Raw genomic sequence first — 15085 nt, 5'->3', positions numbered from 1 at the left:
AATTTTATACTAAACATTGGTATACGAAACACCAAATATTTGCAAATTTTCACTTCGAGATAACTTAATGAATAAAATGTCAAAAAAAAGCGCAAGATGTTCAGGAAAATTTATTTTATATTAAAAAAAAGTATCATAAGCCTATTTAAATATATAGAAGTTAATGATGGCTGTTCCAACTAGTATGTCCATGTTTAATGTATGAATAAGTCTCTTCAACAGCAATAAGTGTTGCTGCAAAAATAAGACCTGGTCTAAATCCAGTTCTCAAAAGATCCTTAAAATGGGCAAATTGTCCCTTGACAACAGGAGCATCTGGATTATTGAATATATGAACAATATTTCTAATCCATGGATCACGAAGTCCCAATTGACTTAATCTTTTTTCATGTGCAGCCAACTGTGGATATTTTCTATAATTACTGTAAGCAGAAGGATGAGGAATTTTTATATCATCATGGTGTCCGCCCATGTTGTACTGCTAAATAGTTGAAAATAAATTTAAAATATAAAATATAGTGTAAAAAATAATATATACGGAATAAAAACCATTAGATATATATAAAATATAAGAAATATTGTAGCTACTCCATCTGCTATTTTTTTCAAACATTATTACAACAAGAAATAAAATATATCGACAACATAACGGTAAGAAAAAACAAAACAATTGATAATTATGAAAATTTGTAAATAAAAAAACAACAATCAATTGAAATTATGCCAGGAATGAAAATATTAATTTTAAAAGTCCCGTGGTAAAACATTAAATACAGATAAAACAAACAAAAAAAAATTGATTAAATTAATATATGTTTCATTGATAATTTTTGAAACATATATTTTTAATTCACCAGAGATATATTAATTTGTTCAAAATAAAAAAAAGTAGAGGCTCTTTTCCATATCTTAAAGAATCATCGAGATCAACATTACTATATAAAAATGACAACGTTTTTCATACTGAGGTTCGTTTTTTTTTCATGAAAGCCAAATTCAATTTAAATTAATATTGATCATTTACTACTACCTTTTAGCTAAGTTTAGAATTTTCAAAAATCCTTCTTTCATATGGTTTCACGTAAGATGGCCGATCGTAGTTTGGTACATCTGATGACTCGACCTTTTCTGGGATCTTATTTGTTGTTCCATTAATACTCATAAGTAGTTCTTCAGCAGTAAAAGGTGCTGCACTATTGGAAAAGTCTTTAGAAATAGAAGACTTATTCTTTTTCTGTGATTTGTTAATTGAAACCACTATTTTAGCTTTTTCTTGTTGTTCCATCTCTTCGTGATATTTTTCAATTTTTCTCTCATATTCTTGAGTATTGATAATACATTCTTCATCACCTTGATCATGAGATATTGGCGATACCCAACCACTCCATGATGGAACTATTATTTCAGCATAATCGGCTTTTGTTGGTAACTTACATCCAACATCAATTATTGGTGTTGAAACTGGATATTTCGAATTCCAGGATTTTATATTTGAAGTACTAACACCCGAATTTCTCCTTGAATCTCGGGCAGAAATCTTCCGAGGTTTACTACCAAATTCAATATCACCGTCCTCATCTGCTGTATGAACTGCGGAAGTATTTCTTGAATCATCTTCAGATTCAAAGACATCGTCGGATTTACGTTTGTTTGAAGTTCTAAATTTGTCTGATTTCCGTGAAATACCAGAAAGTTTTAATTTTAATGGAGCAATTGCTTTGACTGTATAAAAATTATTTAAATCATTCTTATCATTTTTCTCTTCTTTCCTATCTTTTTCTTTCTCCTTTTTTTTAACCATTTTTAAAATTTCATTATCATGTGCTTCTTTTTCTGATAAAACGATATTTTTATAAGCATTTGATAATCCTAATACCCAAGGTGTAGAAGAAACGTCTGCCAATTGCCTACATTTAGTAAGTTCAGAACTAGTACATTTGTTAACCATTCGTATAGAAGACATTCTTTTAAGATATTTATGAAAAAGTAAATCCCCAGAAACGGCTAAAAAATTTAAATACAAAATAACTTTTAATTTTAAACATACCACCATTTAATGATAGATGTCTGTGAACCTTGTCATCGATTCTAGAATAATAAGCCATAGTATCCTTATTCTTCATATTAAATTCATCTAATGGAGTTCCCATTGATTCGTATAATGGTTGAGAATTTACATTAACCAATTTAACTTTAAAAGAATCTTTATTTTTAAAAGCACATAATCTTGAACACGTTTCTGTAATATTTGAAACTGGTGCCGTTGACTCAAGAATAATAGGAGTTTTTTTTTTCCTGATCATCTCAATTTGTGCAGCAATTGCAGCCTTTTTTTGCTTTAAATTTTCAATTTCTCTGTTTATCCATTTTCCTCTGCCATAAATATATGCCTGATCCCTAGCACATCTATAAACATTTGAATTTCTTGTGAGAGGTTGATATTTATTTGGTGGAATTTGTATATTTGGCACTGCTGGACCAGGAATGTATTTTACAAAATTTACTATTTTAAAGTCATTATATTTTTCTGTTTCTAACTCTTCATCCGAACTTGGTTCTGTATCTGACTCATTTTGAATTTTTGTACTATTTTCTGCAGAAAATTCAGTTGTTCGCTGACGATTTTTTTCACCTACATCTTTAATAGTTGGTGTTGTCATTTGTTTCCCAGATCTATTAATAACTGAATCACCTTTTGTTGTTCCAAATACATAGTTAATCATTTCAGGAGTCATATAATTTTGCAAATCATTTCTCTTAAAAAGTCTCCTCATATACATTGCAATTTGCATTGATGTTAAATTTGATAAACCATAGTTTTCCAGATGAAATTTTCCTCGATCTTTAAGATGTTGTAAACGTTCTGTTATAACTTTCCTTAATGCAACTTCTAACTGCCTTCCACTTCCTTTTTGTCCTCCGATATTAGTTGAAGAACGATCTTTCCTGAGATCAGCTACATCCACAACATAATCTGGATCACGATCATCTGAGTCACCTTTTAAACTTAAATGCCTAGGGTTAATAAAATCATTTTGATTATTAGTAGAACGAGGTTGTATTTTAGAATGAATATTCCGCTTAGAATCACAATAGGGCTCCATAGTATATTTATACATACATCAACCTAATCATGGCATATGCAAAGAGTGACATTTGTCCAATTCGTCAATTTTGTGTTTTGACTGGAAATTTCTTCTATTCTATATTGGTAATATATGTCTTTCTTAAATTATACATTGTTCTAAATACAAAATCTTAAATAAAATATTGACTATATAAAGAAAATCCTTTTTTATCATTATTTTAACGAATGTTATTTTCAAAAATATTTAAAAAAAAATTACTTTTTAGTATTATAATTTGTTACCAATGATGAAATTAATTTTAAAATTTAATCAATTTTCTAGTGTACCTATTAGAAATATTAAAAAAATTGTTAAAAAACTTTGTCAATAATCGTAAATATGTAGTAAAAAAAAGGGTGGCAAAATAAGTTAATATAACATGATATTCTTGATACAATTAATGTAGAAACTTACAACTTTGACAATATTTCTATGAAATTTTCTACTTATGAAATATATTTTTCCATGCATTGCTTTTTTTTCATCCTTGACCCATTTAATTTCTTGTTTTTCTTCAAAAAATATTTGTTTACTTAAAACTACACTAATATATTAATAATTTGATTTAAAAGTCTGTCTTATAACGAATTTCTTTTAGATTTACCGGTGAGACAACATTTTGATATTTTAAAAGAAATTATTTATAATTTGTTAAATATTTGTAGTATTTTTTTGTATGAAGTGTTATTACGATCTACTTGAAGTTGACAAAAAAGCAACCCCAGAAGATATTAAAAAAAATTATAGAAAACTAGCATTAAAATGGCATCCTGATAAAAATCCTGACAGACTTCAAGAATGTACTGAATATTTTGCTCTTCTTCAATCTGCTTATGAAGTATTAAGTGATCCACACGAAAGAGCTTTTTATGATAGGCACAAGGAAAGTATTTTAAGAGGATGTAAGTTAATGTAAATATTTTTTTGAAATAATTTTTAAGATGATGAACCACAAGAAAATAGAACAGGATTGAATGTTTATCAATATATGACAACATCATGTTACAAAGGTTATGACGATGACAATCATGGTTTTTATACTGTTTATAGAAACGTTTTTGAAAAAATTGCTGAAGAAGAATACAATTCTATTGATGATTCTAGGGATTGGAACTATCCAAAATTTGGAGATTCTCTTTCAGATTATGATGAAATTGTTGAACCATTTTATTCTTTTTGGACAGCGTTTTGTACTAAACGTTCGTTTGCTTGGTTAGATCAATATGATATAAGACAGGCTGATAATAGATCTGTTGCAAGAGCCATTGATAGAGAAAATAAAAAATTCCGTGATGCTGGAAAGAAAAAAAGAAATGAAGAAATTAGGGAATTAGCGTTGTTTGTTAGAAAAAGAGACAAAAGGATTCTAAAAAGGAAAGAAGAATTAGAAATAAAAAGAAGAGAACAAGAGGAGAAACAAAAACAACGACAAAAAGAAAAAATTAGAGCTAATCTTGAAGCTGTAAAAAATTTTAAAGAAAATGAAGAATTGGATAAATTATACAAGGAACAATTATATCAACTTGAAAAAGATATTGATAATGATTATGGTGAAGGAAAATCAGTTGAAGATTATGAAGAAGAAACATTATATTGTATTGCTTGTGAAAAAGAATTTAAATCAGTAAAAGCGTTAGAAAATCATAAAAATAGTAAGAAGCATAAACAGATTTTAGAAGAATTAAAAAAACACATGAAAGATGAGGACAGAGATTTATTTAATGATGTTGTACAAAATACATTTGATGAAACAATGGTTGATGAGTTTGAGAAAATAGGTTTTGATGAAGAAGAAGAAGCAATAAAAATTGAAAACATACCTAAAAATAATTCAAAGAAATCAAAAAAAAAAGAGAGAAAAAATAAGAAGAAATGGGATATAAATAATGACAGTGATATAGAGGTTAGTGATTCTATAAAACCAGAAGAATATTTAGAAAACGAACAATGTCACAAAATAGAAAAAGAAGAAAAGGAGAGTGAAGTTAAAGAAAAAGGTAAAAAATCTAGAAGACGTGATAAAAACAACTCTGAACAAGAACCACCAATTGCAACCTCACAACCAATACCATCTGCTTGTACTGTTTGTAAACAAATGTTTGAATCTAGAACCAAATTATTTAATCATATAAAAATTGAAGGACATGCCCAATTAAAAACAATTGATACACCAATAGAAAAAAAAAAGTCAAAAGGAAAGAAGGGAAAATAAAATTTATATTTATTTTTTATATTTATTAAACATCATAAACGGTTATTTTATTATTTATGTGAATCTTAAACATTTTTATTCTTTGAAATTTACATTTAGAAAATAAAATATTTGTTATAGAAATATGTTTTCTTATTTTGAAAAACTGTTTAAAACATTTACTTACCGTAATGCTACTGATGAAACTATTACACTTCTGGCTTCTTTAATTACTGTAATTCTTGAATTTGCTTTGATTTATACAATTTTTCTTCTGATCAAGAAAAGAAAGGCACTAACTGTAGACCATCAATCAAATGTGGAAGATGGAAAATATTAATAACATTTAATCTAACAAATGATTAAAATTTTATACAATAAAAAAATAAAAAATATTATACTATTCAGTTTTTTTTTTGTGGCATTTTTACAATTTATTGAAGTCCAAATCCTTTGCAGTATTTTAAAGCAAGAGTTAATCTTTCTTTCAGTATGTTGTAGTCTTTATAATCTGGTAACAATAGGAAATTATAACAAGTATGTGATGATGGTAAGCTAGAAGTTAATATTAATAAATACTAGTATGCAAACTTACTGATCTTTCATATCACCGTGTCGTTGAATTGAAAATTCCATTGATTTATAACCACCAACTGGAATACGGTGAGAACCTGTAATAAACTCAAGTAATTGTCTTTTTTGTTCCAAAGTAAATTCATGAACAACTTTCCAAAAATCTTTAATTGTCTGACTATCGGCAGTATATCCAGAAGTATAAGAAACATGTTTCTGTAATTGATTCAAATCAAGATCTACAACACCACAAATAAACTGATCAATTTCTTCAGGATGACACAAAGCACGCAAAAGAATTGGATTTGTTACCATAAAAAATCCCGTGGCAAATTTGTCAAATTGATGTTTTACTTGATCTATGAGTAAAAATTTAACATACCGTCTAACGTAGTCTTTTTTATTCGTATCTGTAACAGGAACATTATTTCCATCATCAACTAATTTACAGGTATGTTCAAGTCCACATACATCTTTATATGAAGCTGTAAAATTAAGGCAAAATATATCTTCTACATCTTGTGTTTGTAGAAGATTTTTAAATGAATTATACATAACATTGTCAAAATCTTTCATATCCTCTAAATCAACCTGTCCTGATAATAATTTTTTATAAAGAATAACAGGAAAGGCAACATCTATCATTACTTCATTGTATAGGGCCATAGCTATCATTAATCCAATAAGAACATATTCCATATCACAATAAGTACATTGAGGATTAAACCAATAAGTTCTTGATTCTTTATTAAAAATAAACATTCCATAATCTGGGTCAAATATTTTCTTAGTAATAATTTGATAAAATTCTTTTGATAATCCTCCTTCATCTATACCCTCTTCCCCTTCAAATTGTACACGAAGTTGTTTTCTAACATTAAAACGACTTTTTTCTTTTGAAAAAACATTCGAGAGCCAATTTAATGAATCATTCATTGCTTCTTCACGTCTTACTTGAATTTGAAGATAGTCAGTTATATCATCGTCATCGTCATCATCAACATCAAAAGTACCATTGATAGGAAGTGTTTGTTCAACTTTCATTCGCCATTTATTGTACTCCATTAAGAATGAATGTTTTACACCAGTATGAAATGCAAATGGAAAATCTAAAATTAGTGGTACAGAGAAACCTGTTTTAAAAGCACGAAAGTCTCTTTCAACATCAACATTAGCAGATAACTCATCATTAATAAAATAATTTAAAGGAATCATTGTATTATAAGGATTTGTATTCCAAGCATTGTTTCTGGAATTATGATGAACATCAATTTGGTGCATCTTTTCTGAAATATCTTTATCAAATCCTTCACACCATCCTGGTTTTTCTGAATCTAAATCAACCTTAAGATCTTTTGACCATTGAATAATATTATTTGATGGAACAGTAGTTATGTCATCAGTCTCATGTTCCATTTGTTGATTATTAGAATCTTCATTAATCGATGTACCATCTTCATCACCTTCACCAACTTTTCCATTAGAAGTATTATCGTTTCCTGCTTTTTTAGATTTTTTTCTTACTAATTTTATATGTGGATTATCATATTTTACAACTAAATCATTATCTTCAATTTTTTTTTTATGTATCATAACAGCAGTATGAAAAACTTCTAACATTGATAATAATCCTGGAATATCTTCTCCATCAAAAAAATCATGTTCTAAAGTGTCAGTATAAGCCCTAATAGTAACTGATCGAACAGTGATAGCTTGTTGAATATCATCAATCCAGTTTTTGATCCAATCCAAATTTTGAGTAGAAACAAATCTGGCAATTCTATTTCGTGCTTGATACCCTGCCAAAGAAAAAACTTTTGCAATATCAACTAAATTAACAGTGTAAAATTCGGAGATATTAATTATATGTGGCATGGTAAGAAAAAATTTTAAAAAAATTGATGAAAAAAATTGATCATTTTTCCAAGTGTTACTTAAAGTATACAAATAAAATATCTCACGCACCATCTTATTAAGAGCACAAACGTAAACTTTGCGTATAATATTATTTTCAAGAACTACTTCTTTTAAAAGTTTTATACATGTATAAATTTCTTCTTCTTCCTCAAACCGACTAGGAAAACGTTTAATCAAATCTTTTGATATATTAGTTTTATCTTGAGATGATCTTCTTCTAATATATTGTTCACCTGGATATCGAAGATTTTTTTCAAATGCTTTCATACGATCTTTTATTGGAGCTTGTTTAAAATAAGAAGCTTTTTGAAGGTATTTTCTTATATTTATTTTTTTTCCTCCATTATTATCTAGCTGAAAGTCATAATATGCTTGCGTAAATTCTTTAATCCTATTCTCTTCAATCATCATTATCTCACAAAATCGTTGCGCCAATTCATAGTGAATTATTTGACACAGAATATTTTCTTTTTTAAATAGTGTGAGGTTTATAAAATCTTTAAGTGGTTGTAAATCATTTGTCCTCCTGAAATCAGCTATTAAATTTTTACATACAGACGCTTTTATTTCTTTGTCTGATGGGAATGTGACTTCAATTGGAGGGCAGAGTTTTGTTTTTGCTTTCATTATCTGAAAAAATATAATTATTTGTATATATAATTATATATGATTTAAAAATTTACCTCTATGGCATACTTCAAATATTTATGCTCTTCTTGATTTGGCTTTATATAACCACTACTAGCACATGACTTGTTATCACACATAAACCTCCCGCAACCAACTTTAATTTGCTGGAGATATGCATTTAACAATTTACTATCTTCTTGAACTCTTAATTTTCTAACTTCTTCTGCAGACATTTGACCTTCGGTCTTAATTTCTAGTTTATATTCTTCCTTAATTTCTTCTTTTTTATCCATAATGTAATCCAAAAACAGTTAAAAGAATAATAAAATTAATAAATAAAATACGCCTTTATTTTTCATCAAGTGCATATACCACAAACAATCGCTTCAAGAATTGATTGTGGAATGGAATGTACATGTATTAGAAGTATAAGAAAAAAAATAGTTTTTGTTGTGAAAATAAGGGCAATTAAATTCAATATTTTGTAATCTAAATAATATTTAAAGCGTCAGTAGTAAATTTATCTATGATGTTTAAAATGAATACGTGTTAAAATCAACAGAATCAAATGATTTGGAAAATAAAGATAATAATGTAAAATTAATAATCATTCAACTTCAACTGAGGAATATAGTTAGAATATTTGACAAATCTAACAAAAGATAAACAAGGAAATAAAGATATAAATTTTGTAAATATAAACAAAACTAAAGGATAAGATATGAATAAAAGTACTATAACTTAATAGAAATTATGTAAAATACAATGTTTATCAATAAAAATTCTAAAAAATAGAAGAAATAACGTAGTATGTACAGATCATTAAAAATGTGTTTGGATAAAAAAAATGTGCTTACACCAGTAGACATCTCAGCAAGAACAACAAGTAACATAATTCCAAATGAATTTAAATTATACAATATTTAATTTTAAAAAGTTATTTTTGCTTATCTGAAAATGTCTCAACGAGGTACAAGTGGTAGAGCAAGAGCGAGACCAAATTTATCTTTGTCTGGTGTTTTATCGGGTTCAGGGTATGTTTTTTAAGTTTTTTTTATTAGTTATTAATAAATATTAAGACATCAAGAAAATGAAAGAAAAAAAAAAGATAAAAATGACAGTGATAATAAGGAAAAAAAACAAAGGGAAAGACGTAGTAGAAGCGAAAGAGGTCGTGGTGGAAATGAAAGAGGCCGAGGAAGAAATCGAGGCGCTCGTGGAGGTTCTAAAATTGTTCAAACTGAGGGTATTTTTTCATCTGGATTAGGTGATGATGGACCACAAAAAAGTCGTATTAAAAAAGAAGCTAATTTAACGGGTACTGAAGAAATTCTTGAAACAACAGCTGTCAATGTTGAAATGGGTACTGGTTTAGGTACCGTTGATTCTGAGGGTAGAAAATTACCTACAACATATGAAGAAGAATGGCAATCTGACGAAGATGCTGATAATGTTGCATTAGAAGAGTTAGAATATTCAACAGTTTTTATTGATGATATTGAAAGAATGCAAAATCCTCCAATAGTTTTACCACCACATGAATCAATTGCTTTAAAAGATTTATTAGATATAGATGAAGAAGAAGAAGAAAAAAGAGCAGAAAGAAATAAAATTCCAGATGTAAAAGTGCCGTTATATATATTAAGTGATAATGAAATACTTAGTTCAGTCAAAGCATCCGGTTATTTTAGAAAATTACTAGATGATAATGATGATAGTTTTTTTTCTTTTCAACTACCAGCCACTTTACGTGTTATTGGTGATTATGCCAATATTAATTTCAATAAAAAATTAGATGAAAATGCACATTGTTTAGAATTACTTGATAGTAATATAGAAATAGGAAAGTTAAAATTTTTAAAAAATGGTCGTGTATACATGGATATAGGTGGTAATCGGCTAGACGTTGGCGCTGCAATACCCTCAGGATATACAGAAGATTTAATCATGATTGAAAATCCAAATAAGCAAACACATATCGTTACAGAAGATGGCATAAAAATGGAAATAGATGCTTCTCCAGAAGTAAATAAAAGGAACAAAGCTTGTAACGAAGAAGATATATTACATGTCATTTCACCTGTCAAGACGCATTTAATTGCTTATCATGATCTAGTTAGTCTTTGTGAAAAAAATGATTCAAAAAGTAGAAGCATAACTCCAATGGTTACAGAAGACAGTCCCCCAGTAAAAATTGGAAATGAATTCCGTTCTAAACTAATAGACAAATTGTCTAGAATTACCAACGATCAATTAAGATTTTCAGAAGAAAACAATGTTTAGGTATCATTAGATTCACCAATGTATATTTTAATATTTTAACAAATTAATTTTAATAAAAAAATAAGTGGATAATTTTAAAAATATTATTTAAACTTGTTGAAAAATTCAACCACATAAATTGCAGATAACTTTAATAAATTCGTCGACATATTCCCTACTCTTGAATTCAATGCAATGATTCTTGACTTCTTCACATTTTTCATCAAAATGAATAAATTTAAACATTACATGATTTTCTCCCATAATCTTGAAATCTATGTTCTCATCTAATTTTACAGCAAGTAATAGATTATCAGGAATCAATCCACTGAAAACTAATGTATAATAGTCGTTTGAGACACTAGAAATTATTTTACACTTTGTGTCCCCCATTAAATTAAATTTGTTATTTTCTGAACTATGACAAAATAATAAACATGGAGTATCACTTTCCCATAAAATATTAGAATGAGAATTCTTATGCATTTCAACTGGTTTTCGATATTCTTCATTAACACCTATTGCCTTTTTTTCACAATTATTATTATATTCATTATGTTGAAAATTTTTTTCAGTTATTATTGTATCCATAATATAATTTCCATTAATATTGTTATCAACTGGTTTAAAGTGAAAATTTTCAACAGGTTTAATTTTAACTCTAGTTTTTTCACTTTCATCAATTACAGAACTGCTACTTGAAAGAACATCTTCTTCAATAGTTAAATTTAAAACATCTCTCCCTTTCGAAACTGATAATTTTTCATGGTTATTACTAACACTATCATGAACATTATTTTTTAATGATTCCAGGTTGATCACATGTTGTTTTTCAAATTCATCAGGAATGTCATAGTAATTTTCACTGTCCGAACCAATTTTTTCATACTCCATATCAGCACAAGGATTAGAAAAATGTTGTGTTACTTTACCAATGATAGTTTCGTGTTTTAATAAATTTACATTATTTTTTAATTTTTCATCGTTATCTACGTTGTCTTGTATGACCAATTTATCTTCACATCTTTGTAAATTAATAGGTAATGCTTCAGGTGCTAATTTTTCAATAATAAAATCAAATTTTTTATCCAACATATTAATGCGAACATCAAATTTTGACATTTTATTTTCTAACATAGAAAAATATTCTGTTATAACAATGTTTTGTTTTTCAATTAAATTCGTTAAGCTACAAAATGTTTTATCATTAAAAAGCATAGTACTATTTAAATTATCGGACAAATTACTAATATCAGTTTCAGTTTTTTTAAATAATTTCTCAATTGTACCTTTTATTCCAAATAATGCTTCCTCAATATTTTGCTTGTTCTTTTTTTCAGCATCCTTGTTAGATTTCAAATGAAAAATAAAAGTATTAATCAAATGCTCGATATCCTAAAGAGTAATAATTAGCAATTAAAAAAATTTAACAACATACAATATCATTCATTGATAAATTCAAATCCAATTTTGAAATGTTATCAGACATAACGAAAGAAATAATAAATGTTTAAATGATAGGAGGATAACTCTTATAAGCACAAAATTTGAAAGACTATGTTTTTCGTACCTTAATACCTTAAGTCCCATTTAAAATAAAGTACAAATACATTCCAATTTTCATCATTTACCCAAAACTTTTTTTTGTATATCATTTTCTTCACTGTTAAAATTTTTTAAAATGTGAAAAAAATAACACAAGATACCTATTTTATAACTTGTATGAAATAGATGATTGCTACAGTTTAATTTTATTGAGAAGTCAAATCCCGCCCTCTCTTATGTTAGTATACATATTATACCAATTGTTTTGAAAAGAATAACAAAATTGGCGTTATTTTGACTATTAACCTTTAGTTGTTTGTGAGAAAATTTTCTTTCTAGTTTTTGTTTTGGAATTGGATAACTATTGAATATAAATAAAGCATAAACATACTTATAAATAATAGCTTCTTAGGATTCAAATTTATTTTATCTTCTATGAAATCATTGTAATTTTATGTTGATAAAATTGTACATATGTTTATTTTAATAATTTCTATTAAATCATGACAAATTTAATTTTTAAAAACACCAATTTTACTATTTCCTTTTGTTTTAATGATTCTTAATTTTCTTAAACTTTAAAATTTATAAAAATTATTATTTTTTATTTTTCAGTACAATTATATATATTTTTTTGTAGTAACATAAAATTTATTTTTTTTTTAACAAAACTAAGATGAATAAGAATCATAGTGTTTTTGGCAAAACAATACCAGAAAAATTCAGTATTTCTGGAAAACAATCTTTAACAGGAAGACCATCAATGGTTGGGAGAGTTTCTATAGGAAGAACTTCAACTGGTAGATTGTCATTGGCTCGACAGTAGGTTAATTTGTAACTAATTTGTTTTATAGATTTCTAGGTCACTTGTAGGACATAATCGTACTGTTCCAGGATCACAAATACGTCGAAAAGCTGGACTTTCTTCGAAAGATATTGAAGAGAATTCAAAGATTCTGAGGGAATTTGTTTTCGATCATAATGTATTTGATGCAGAGTCTGCTATTGTTAGCAAGGATTTTAATTATGCAACAGAATTAAATTTTCTTGACTATCTTCAAATAATTATTTATCAAATTACTGACGACTATCAATGTGCAAAACTTGAAAAAGATTTAAATTTTTGGTTATCAGCTTTTGGTATTGATCCTCTTCAACCAACAATGTTTACAAATCTTCGTAACAATTGGAAATATGTTGTTGAAGGTCTTGTTAAATTAATAAGAGTAATCCAATGTCGTAATGATGTACAAAAAAGTAAGGAAGATGATGATGAAGGAATTTCTTTTGAACTATGGAACGATGCAAATTTTCTAGAATTATTTTTTACTACTATTGAAAACATGAATGGATCTAACAAATGTGAACCAGAACACTACAAGGAAGGATTAAAAATTTATATGGATGAGTATGTTAAATACACTTCAGATATTGATGACGATATTGAATCATTGAGATCACGAGCTGATTTTTTGAGGAGAAAGAAAAATGATCTTGATGAAATTCGTGCAGAAATAGAAAAAGAGAAGTGTGCTGTAGAAAAAATGAAAATAGATGCAGCTAGTTTAAAAAAATATTCATGTGATTTAGATGAAAATATAATGAAATTTCAAGAATTAATTAGACAAAGTAATGAAAATTGTATGAAAAAACAAGAGGAGGTTGAAAATGCACATAAAAAATGGATTGATACTGTTGCCGATGTTACAAATCAACGCTTTAGCAAAGATGAAGCTCGTGAATATAGTGCTAGGAATGTACTTATTGCAAGTCATATTCAATCTATTGAACAGCAAAATAAGATGCTGGAAGAGGAGTATTCTACAAAGTTGGCTGAAGTTTCAGAACAACTAAAAGTTGTTGAAGTTGCATCTGCTGAATTAATTTCTCGTGTACAAAAATTAGACACTAGAATTGGAGGTGAACCATTGTTCCGATTAAATAATATCAAATCTATTGATATGTTTGGTGATATCGATGCACTCTCACAACATTATGATGAAAATATTTATCCAGTTGTTGAAAGATTAATTGAAAAAATAGATTTAATGTATACAAAAAAAAAAGAAGAGGCTGTTCGTGCTGAAAAAACTCTTTCCGAAACAATTAAAGCATGTCAAAAATTGTGTCTTGAGTGTGATAAACTTGAGATTCGTAACCAAGATCTTGGTGAGAAGGTTAAAGCTGACACTCAGAAAATGAATGAAGAACTTCAAAATGAAATTGACAAAAAAGAAAAACTAATTAAAGAGATAGAATTAGTAGAAAATTTCTCTAGTGATTATAAGAACTTCGGACTCGAAGATTTGAAAAATGAGATTATTGAGTATAAGGAAAAATCTCATAAATTTATTGAACGTAAAAAAGAAAAATTAAATTTTAAGATGAGTGAAGATAATGAATGTATGAAAAGACTTGAAGTCATGAAAGACCAAATTAACAAAGTTCTTGTAGATAATAAAAGAATTTTGCAAGAAATTTGATTTAATGTACATCTAAATATTTTTTATATGTAAATTAATAAAAGTTTCAAATAAAGAATAATTTTGATAATTTGTTTTAAAACTAGTGTTTTCTAAAAATTCAAACACATTTCAAATATTCCTACCTTATATGAAAATAATTTTAAAATTCATAAAATAATCATAAAGATATAAAATATAAATATTAACAAAATAGCATTTTTTTATAAAATTAAAATCATATTTTAATCTTTTGAAATGACAGGTCAAACAATTATGCTTAAACCTAAATTCTTCATTTTTAAATTAAAACTTAAAAAAATTATTTAAAAATGACTAAAATTTAGATATTTCATTAATATTAGCAAAAAAATTCT

The 15085-nt window shown here is 27.1% G+C and overlaps 6 protein-coding genes across 6 annotated transcripts; 3 read left to right on the top strand and 3 right to left on the bottom strand.

Annotated features, from left to right (window-relative positions):
* Positions 1 to 160: 160 nt before the first annotated feature.
* SRAE_2000100900 (Hypothetical protein) lies at positions 161 to 3104 on the bottom strand (the record flags this gene model as incomplete). The annotated part of the gene is made up of 3 exons (XM_024651909.1): positions 161 to 481; positions 1082 to 2004; positions 2048 to 3104. 3 exons carry the CDS (start codon positions 3102 to 3104, stop codon positions 161 to 163), a joined length of 2301 nt encoding a protein of 766 aa, XP_024505539.1.
* Positions 3105 to 3507: 403 nt separating this feature from the next.
* On the top strand, positions 3508 to 5340 carry SRAE_2000100800 (DnaJ homolog subfamily C member 21; the record flags this gene model as incomplete). The annotated part of the gene is made up of 4 exons (XM_024651908.1): positions 3508 to 3530; positions 3727 to 3734; positions 3794 to 4030; positions 4070 to 5340. 4 exons carry the CDS (start codon positions 3508 to 3510, stop codon positions 5338 to 5340), a joined length of 1539 nt encoding a protein of 512 aa, XP_024505538.1.
* Positions 5341 to 5753: 413 nt separating this feature from the next.
* SRAE_2000100700 (Ubiquitin-protein ligase E3A) lies at positions 5754 to 8732 on the bottom strand (the record flags this gene model as incomplete). Its single annotated transcript, XM_024651906.1, has 3 exons — positions 5754 to 5874; positions 5915 to 8439; positions 8493 to 8732. The coding sequence occupies 3 exons, from the start codon at positions 8730 to 8732 to the stop codon at positions 5754 to 5756; spliced, it is 2886 nt and encodes a 961-aa protein (XP_024505537.1).
* A 664-nt stretch (positions 8733 to 9396) lies between these two features.
* SRAE_2000100600 (DNA-directed RNA polymerase III subunit RPC4 family-containing protein) lies at positions 9397 to 10722 on the top strand (the record flags this gene model as incomplete). The annotated part of the gene is made up of 2 exons (XM_024651905.1): positions 9397 to 9473; positions 9519 to 10722. The coding sequence occupies 2 exons, from the start codon at positions 9397 to 9399 to the stop codon at positions 10720 to 10722; spliced, it is 1281 nt and encodes a 426-aa protein (XP_024505536.1).
* A 105-nt stretch (positions 10723 to 10827) lies between these two features.
* SRAE_2000100500 (Hypothetical protein) lies at positions 10828 to 11838 on the bottom strand (the record flags this gene model as incomplete). The annotated part of the gene is made up of 1 exon (XM_024651904.1): positions 10828 to 11838. One exon carries the CDS (start codon positions 11836 to 11838, stop codon positions 10828 to 10830), a length of 1011 nt encoding a protein of 336 aa, XP_024505535.1.
* Positions 11839 to 12922: 1084 nt separating this feature from the next.
* SRAE_2000100400 (Hypothetical protein) lies at positions 12923 to 14729 on the top strand (the record flags this gene model as incomplete). Its single annotated transcript, XM_024651903.1, has 2 exons — positions 12923 to 13068; positions 13109 to 14729. The coding sequence occupies 2 exons, from the start codon at positions 12923 to 12925 to the stop codon at positions 14727 to 14729; spliced, it is 1767 nt and encodes a 588-aa protein (XP_024505534.1).
* Between the last annotated feature and the right edge of the window lie 356 nt (positions 14730 to 15085).

The sequence above is a fragment of the Strongyloides ratti genome (genome assembly GCF_001040885.1).
Source record: "Strongyloides ratti genome assembly S_ratti_ED321, chromosome : 2".
Lineage (NCBI taxonomy): Eukaryota > Metazoa > Nematoda > Chromadorea > Rhabditida > Strongyloididae > Strongyloides > Strongyloides ratti.
The sequence above is the reverse complement of the archived record's forward strand: the minus strand, read 5'-3'. Positions and strand labels throughout refer to the sequence as shown.